This window comes from Condylura cristata, unplaced genomic scaffold, assembly GCF_000260355.1.
Source record: "Condylura cristata isolate star-nosed mole 26May11 unplaced genomic scaffold, ConCri1.0 scaffold00011, whole genome shotgun sequence".
NCBI classification, from domain to species: Eukaryota; Metazoa; Chordata; class Mammalia; order Eulipotyphla; family Talpidae; genus Condylura; species Condylura cristata.
Genome location: NW_004567112.1, coordinates 37,524,772 through 37,532,711, shown reverse-complemented (window position 1 = coordinate 37,532,711; position 7,940 = coordinate 37,524,772). Strand labels below are relative to the sequence as shown.

General features: G+C 54.2%; 1 protein-coding gene across 2 annotated transcripts in view; it reads left to right on the top strand.

The window, feature by feature from the left end:
- CHST3 (carbohydrate (chondroitin 6) sulfotransferase 3) overlaps positions 1-6,376 on the top strand; it is a 22,132-nt gene extending 15,756 nt beyond the window's left edge. For both annotated transcript variants that reach the window (XM_012723871.1, XM_004680797.2), the window contains one exon: positions 336-6,376. In XM_012723871.1, coding sequence (XP_012579325.1) covers positions 336-1,617 — 1,282 coding nt within the window. In that variant the 3' untranslated portion in view covers positions 1,618-6,376. The remainder of the gene's footprint in view (positions 1-335) is intronic.
- Positions 6,377-7,940: the final 1,564 nt, after the last annotated feature.

Here is a 7,940-nt window from a genome sequence, read left to right as displayed (position 1 = left end):
CCCACCCCCCCTACCCAGAAGCGTCAGTCAAGATAGGTAGGATAGCAACTGAGCTGTGCCGGTCCCCCCGGTTGGGCTGAGCCTTTTAGGATTGGCTCGTAGGAGTAGCCTGCTCAGCCTGAAAGGGCTTTTTTCCTTCTCCTGCGTCATCTCCCTGCCTCTCTACCGGTTCTTCAGTGATCATGTCTCAAATAAACGTACACGAAAATCCTTGTCTCAAGTCTACTTCTAGTGAAACTCAACTAAGACAGGCTTTGGGTGGCCGACGTGGGAGCCTGCTGAACGTTGCTCAGGGGAGACCCCCAGTGACCCCTCATCTGCCTTTGTCCTCACAGGGTCTCGGACAAGCTGAAGCAGATCCCTCAAGCCCTAGTAGATGCCAACAGCACCGACCCAGCCCTGGTCTTGACTGAGAACGCATCCCTCTTGTCCCTGAGCGAGCTCAGCCCAGCCTTCGCCCAGCTGCAGAACCGCCTGCGAAACCTCAGTCTACAGCTGGGCGTGAAGCCAGCAGAGGAAGTCAAGGGGCAGGGGGAGGACACGGAGGAGGAGGCCCAGGCCCAGGCCCAGCCCCGGCGCCATGTGCTTCTCATGGCCACCACCCGCACCGGCTCCTCCTTCGTCGGGGAGTTCTTCAACCAGCAAGGCAACATCTTCTACCTCTTTGAGCCGCTGTGGCACATCGAGCGCACCGTGTCCTTCGAGCCCGGAGGCGCCAGCGCGGCGGGCTCAGCCCTGGTCTACCGCGACGTGCTTAAGCAGCTCTTCCTGTGCGACTTGTATGTCCTGGAGCATTTCATCAGCCCCCTGCCCGAGGACCACTTGACCCAGTTCATGTTCCGCCGGGGCTCCAGCCGCTCCCTGTGTGAGGACCCAGTCTGCACGCCCTTCGTCAAGAAGGTCTTCGAGAAGTACCACTGCAAGAACCGCCGCTGCGGCCCCCTCAACGTGACCCTGGCCGCCGAGGCCTGCCGCCGCAAGGAGCACATGGCCCTCAAGGCCGTGCGCATCCGGCAGCTGGAGTTCCTGCAGCCTCTGGCCGAGGACCCCCGCCTAGACCTGCGTGTCATCCAGCTGGTGCGGGACCCCCGGGCCGTGCTGGCCTCCCGCATGGTGGCCTTTGCAGGCAAGTACGAGACCTGGAAGAAGTGGCTGGCAGAGGGACAGGACCAGCTGAGAGAGGAGGAGGTGCAACGCCTGCGAGGCAACTGTGAGAGCATCCGCCTGTCCGCGGAGCTGGGGCTGAGGCAGCCGGCCTGGCTGCGGGGCAGGTACATGCTGGTGCGCTACGAGGACGTTGCCCGCAGGCCCCTGCAGAAGGCCCGGGAGATGTACCACTTTGCAGGCATCCCCCTGACCCCGCAGGTGGAGGACTGGATCCAGAAGAACACGCAGGCGACCCAGGACAGCAGCGGCATCTACTCCACACAGAAGAACTCCTCAGAGCAGTTTGAGAAGTGGCGCTTCAGCATGCCCTTCAAGCTGGCACAGGTGGTGCAGGCCGCCTGCGGCCCTGCCATGCGCCTCTTTGGCTACAAATTGGCACGTGATGCCGCTGCCCTCACCAACCGCTCTGTCAGCCTGCTGGAGGAGAGAGGCACGTTCTGGGTCACGTAAGGGGCCTGGGGCCACACGCACCCCTTCCTTGTGAAAGTCCTGCTCCGCCTCCCTTCCACCAGGCGTGGGGTGAACCAGTGGCGTTTGCAGAGGGCAGGCGGGGAGCCCTGCTTAAGCCGGCAGCCCCCCGCTATAGCAATAGGCCCCTAGCCAGCTCGCTTTCCCAGCTGTGGGCCTGGAGGTATTTTTTGCTGAGAACAGGACAGTGCTTGTTCCCTTGAGGACTGTCAAACCCAGGCCTAAGGGGCTTCAACTGTCTGAGCAGCCCCAGGAAAACCCAGGACTTCCAGTTGATAAGCCTGCCTCTCTCTCTCTCTCTCTCTCTCTCTCTCTCTCTCTCACACACACACACAATCACAGATACATACACAGAAATATAAACACGAGACACAAATACATGTCTGTAGACCCCCTCGACGAGAATAAAAATATTTTTCAATCAGAAGGGGTTGTGGGCACTGGCCAGCCTCAGTCGACCTCCTGCTGTGCTCAGTATTAACTTTGCAGTTTCTGAATTTCTTTGCAATCCCATCTGGAATCCGGATGAATCCCTGGGAAGGGGCCAGGACAGCTCACGATGGCAGGAGATAGCAGCCGGGGCTTGTCAGGAGGCAGCAGCTGTTTACCGGCCAAAAATGACTAGGTATTTTGATAAATGGGATAGCTGATAACTGACAAAATCAACCTGTGTACAGCTACCACAAATACACATAAACACGTGCGCACCACCCACATGGGGAGACAGAACCAGGTGAAAACAAATACATACACGCATAGACACAGCTACACTTCTTGATGCTTTCTGACCGCAGGGTTTATCTCTTATCTCATGTCTGAAGAGGAGCCTTTAATTACATTTTTAGAATTATTTGGAGGTGGAGGAAGGAAACATGATCATAGGCCGTGACCCCATTCCCTGGCCAGGTTGGGGACTTTAGAAATTGGATACAGAACTGCCAATTTTGCAGCCTCAGCCACCTTGGATTCTCGTGGCTACCTCCTGCGGCCCATCCATAGCCTCAGTAGGTACCAGTGTGGGCAGGAGGCACTACAAGGGCGTGGCCACTCGGCTGGCTCCCTCAGAGCGTGTCCCTCCTTGAAGGCTACCTCAGGCCGGAGAGGCAGAAGCAGCAGTGGCCCTGGAGGCAAAGGGTAGCTCCCAGGTGCTGCCCTCAGCTGGGGCAGCAGGCAGAGAAAGTACAGAGTGCTGTAGGGGAAGAAGTCACATCAGGATACCCCAGCTCTTGAGAAATGGGGGACAGAGGTCAGCCTTGTTAATTGTTCCCATAGTTCTGTGGTCAGTGTCTGGAATTCCTCCTTTAGGGCTCTTCAAAGAATGTTGCTTATCCTGAGAGGGGCTGGGTGTTTACTTGTATTTTTTTTTTAAGTTATTTATGGTTTGGAGTCTTGTTTTATGGTTGTATTTTTTGTTTTGTTTCTGCAGTTGTGCCACTTATAAAGCAGTCAGGCCTGAGGGGCTGGGGGAGGCAGAAGAGGGGGAAGAGAGGGAAGCAACAAGGAGGATTCTGGCTCCTCTGAGTGGGAGGAGGAGTGTTCCCCTAGAGGGTTAGAGCCTAGGTGGCCCTCAGTGCCCCACAGGCTTTTCCGTTTGAACCCCATGTGGAACAAATCTCAGAAACCACCAGTGTTCTTTGCTGAGTACTCAGAAGTGGTATAAATTAGCAGCCCTCACCTCCTTCCTGAGAGGAGGCCAGATTTTAAAATCTCTCCCAGGCCCTACCACATTTCTGGGGTGTCAAGGGCCTGTGACCACGGAGCAGAAGTCCCTAAAGAGGAAGCCTCTCCCTACTCCTACTCCAAACCCAGGCGAGAACTCAGAGCCGCCTCAAACTGGCAGGGGCTGTAATAGTTCACTGAACGCTGTTCCTGATTTCCAGAACAACCTCTGTTAGACCCAGAGGGCTGGGTTTTAGTTTGAGTATAACAAACACCAGGGGATGACAGGACCCGAGGCCAGATGATGTTGCTAGGGACCAGTGTGTGCCGGTCAGAAGCAGCTGTCTGTAAAGGTGAGGACGGCAGCCATCTGTGGAACCTTTTATGATCCCTTTACTTCAGCTTCTGGGTCTCCATCACCGTGGACTGCAGCCATTCACTGCTTGAGATTTTCTAGTACAAGAGGTGGTATAGGGAGTTGGCTCTAATTTGGGGTCCAAAAGGACTCCAACTCTGAAAACTTGACCCAGGAGCAGAGTGTGGGGCCAGGATGTTTCTGGCAGGTCCAGCAATGCCCCCTCCCTCGTTCCTCAGCCGGGAGAGGGACAGACACCTCCATCTGGAGCTCTTCCCTGGGCCTTCCTAGAGCAGGCAACAGAGCTCTTCCCTCCGTGCCTCCGAGGCCGAGGCCACCTCTCCTCAGGACTGAGGATGGTACGGAGAATGGACCTTTGGGACTTCTCAGGACATTGACAATTTGTATACTGCAGTTTGACTTAACTTATTTATTTTATGGAAAAGAAGAGATGGAAAATACCTTATTGTTCACAGAGTCTCCACGCTGTACCCAAATCAAAAGAGGCAAAAGAACAATAATCCACTCATTCACGCCATGCACACAAGGACACGCAAAGCCGGTTCACAATACAGAGGAGACTGGCCCACGAGCGCACAAGTCACAGTGGCCCCAGGATACTGTTTAAGAAGATCCCTTGATTTCTCTGGTTGGTGTGAAAATGTGACCGCAAGGCCATTTCTGCTGTGTGACTGGCCCTTGTCGCTAAAACGGGACACAGCTCAAATCAGTATTGCCCTGGAGCTCAACAGTGCTCTCAGAATTCTCGAGGTTTTAGAAGGTGACTACTGTCTTTACACTCCTGAGGGCTGGCTGGAGTCCTGCTTTTGGGGTGCTCGACATGGACCCGCAACGGGGAAGATGGTCAGGCCGGGGGCTGTGCCTCCTTACCCAGCAAAGCCGGCGGTCACCTGTGCTCCTGGCAGCTCTCCCTCCACAGAGCCACCTGCCCGGGACAGGCAGAGCAGTTGAGGTCTCACCGCCGCTGGCCACAAGCTTCCCTGAACAAGAGGCCCTTTCAGTAATGAGCACTTACTCATTTTCCTTTTCTTGATGAAGACATCTTTAGCCCAGCCTTTATAAACAGTACCAAATATTCCAGCCTTGGTGAGACCGGGCAGTGTCTAACACCCACAGGCTGCCGCCGCCACAGCCCGTTCCTGCCTTCTTTGGACCTTCTTTGTAAACCTTGGATGGAAGAGGGCGGTAGAGGTAGGGGTGGGGCGGATGTGGGTCTGTGGGAGCAGTCATTTGGTGGGGGTGGGGCGGGCAGGATTCCTAAATCTCCACACAGGGGAAAAAAGCACCAATGTGCAGCTCTGTTGCACAGCCCCTGCAGGTTGCCTCCCCAGAGTTACTGCTGAGATAGCGAGACAAGCAGATTCAGCCTTTGCCCCTGTCTGTGATCACACATTATATAGGCACATACGTGTAAATTAACAGGGAAAAAATCTTTTTAATGAAGTGTTTCCTCCCTGGGCCAGCACCCCCAGCCTGGGTGGTGTCACAGGGCAAACTGCTGGCTGAACCCCCCCAGAGCAGAGGGTAATTACCCAGCCTGTTGCAGTGGCAACTTTGCCTCGCTCCCCTGTCGTCTGTTCATGATGGAATGAGCTCTAGCAGGCCGTCAGGGAACCTGTCCCAGGAGACGAACACTTGGCCTGGACGCAGACAGGAGAGCAGCATCGGATGGTCCGGTCCAGACCCTGAGGTCTCCTCCCACACTAGGGCCTGATTGATTTGACTACAGGGCCTGATCCTTGATGGCTCTGGATTATGAAGGACAGGAGCAGAAGAACAGCTGTCCCAAAGGCAGTCCCATTCCACTCCCACCCTAAGGCTGAAAGCTAAGGCGGGTCTCAGGGGACAGTTTCCTAAAGCAGGGAGAGAAGGGGGTGGTATGGGGAAAATGAAACCTGCAGAAACCCAGGGGGTTGTCAGTCTGTAAAAACTGAAAGGGAGCATCTGATACCTAGGGGTCCCCAGTTGGTGGGTCTGCTTGTGAAGGCTGCTGGGATGTGGTCCAGCTAGCCTCTCAACGGCCTACAGTTTCAGGTCTAGTGGAGGCTGCTCATTACCTCAAAAGGAGGAGGCAGAATTAGCACCTTCAGAATCTTAAGAACTTTAAGATCTTGTGTCCTTTGTCATCCCCGCTGCTGCATGCGAGAGGAATTTGCTCTGTGCCTCCGAGGATATTCAGGTGGGCCTCACACCGTAGGCCAGCTACTTTACTTGGGTGATAAAATGGCCCGTGTATCCTGCTTCCACCCACAGCAGACTTGACCTGTCACTCCTTTCCCATCTTGCCTTCATGTTCCAGGGCAAGTTCGCCTGGGTCCCTGCTCCCACCTCGATCCTGCGAGCTGTCTTTCCGCAAAGACCTTGGGTCTGTGTGATGTTTCATGACCACCTGGTACAGGACTCTCAATGACCATATGTGGCCTTGGTGTGTACCTATGTGTCCATACCTGTTGGTGTAGTTCATTCTGCTCAGCCACGTTGCTCCTAATGCCCTTGCTGTCAATGTCCAGACGCCCATGCCATGGCCACAGTCTGCCATCTCTTGGAAATCCAGGGATGCCCTCCAGAGAGCTGGTGGTCACCGCCTGTCGGGGTCTGCTTTGTGGAACAGAATGTGAACCCATCACCTGATGGCTTACTTGACTTATTTAATTAAAAGTGAAACTATGCAATGAGCAATCTCCGAAGTGTGTCGCTTTTCATTTGTCCTCCTTAGTAGCAGTTGGGTTGCAAAAACAGACATGTTGGTTAAAAAAAAAAAAAAAAAAAAAAAAGGTCATGTAGGTCATGTCAATAAAACTGGGGAACGTAGAAAAAAGTTAATAGGAAACTTTTAGTAGGAAAAGGGTGACTTCCAGCATAAAGCAGGCCTGAGGAAATCCCAGCCCTCCTAAGAAGGTACAGGTAAGCGCAAAGGGGGCAAAATGAACATTCCTTATGTTCCCTGGAGGGCAGAGCTAGTGGTAACTGCTGGAGGCAGCTGGAAGGGTGAGGGCTGCGAGATAAATACAACCGTCATCGGGCAGGGGCAGGAGCGGACACTAAAGGTCAGGGCCCTGGTGACAGGCTCAGTTTTGCTACTATCTGGCTTTGTGACCTTGGACAAGTCACTTTCCTTAATGCGGAGCCCTAGTTTCCTTTAGAATGAGGGACATAATCGGTGGTTTACAACTGTTGTTCCCTAAAAGCCCCCACAGGGGCTGAAAAGCCAACAGAAAGGACAGGCAACCTCACCCAGAGCAAGTATGGTTGATCTGTTTACATGTTGAAACCACACCTGAAACTTCACTGGCCTTAGGCACATTCTCAGAAACCACATGCAGAGATGGCTAAAGACTCTTCATCTACAAGCTGCCGTGAAGCCCTTTGATATTGCCATGACGTTGCTCTATCAATCACAGCAGTTGTAGTAAAGTTAGAATTCAGCCCTTGTGTCTCCAAATGGAAGGAACTGGGTTTTCCATGGAGAATGGAGAAGGTTCATGGAACATGGGGAGACAGAGCTGGTGGAGCTTTGTGGGTGTGGGGGCATGGGGGAAACCACAGCCATGAAGCCAGGAGCTGAGCACCGGGAAGGTGGCACCTAGTGAGAGGGGTGTGGGTGAGCGTGAGGCACATTATGAGACAATGGGGCCCCTTGCCCCAAACTCAACCCTGTATCCTGTTTCCCCCAGGTCAGCCCTGGTGTGCTCAAACCATCCTGTCCCCACTCCACCCCCACCCCTTAAAACACAGGAGCACAATGGGGCCCTCCCTGGTAGCGCAGTGGGTTAAAGCACAGCACTAAGAAGCTAAAGCCACTTCAGCATGAGTTCGATTCCCGCCTGCCCTGGAGGTGACCACATGGCGCGGCAGACCTCTCCTGACCTGCCCGCTGCTCCCCTCAGCAGTGTACTTCGTCGATCTGCCTGTTCTGCTCCCCTCTCTGTCTCCGCATCTCTGGATTGTACCCCAGTTCTGTATGCACAAATAAATAAATCTTAAACACACACACACACACATACACAGGAGCACAATGACCTCCCGTCCTGAGTAGAGTCTCGCCCCAGCCTGGTGCCATCTCTCTTCCCCATTTCCGTCTCACTCTTCTGGGGACTGGATATATTTAGTTTAACTTCTGGGCTGTGTTTCCTACCACAAATGACCCCCTGGAGAAACAAATTGCTCTAATCATAGAGCAGAGAAGCCTGGAAACCTCACCAGCACCCTCCCCCTCAGCCACCAGCCAGGCTGGAAGCCGCCTTTCCTCCCCACTTCAGACCCCCTGGAT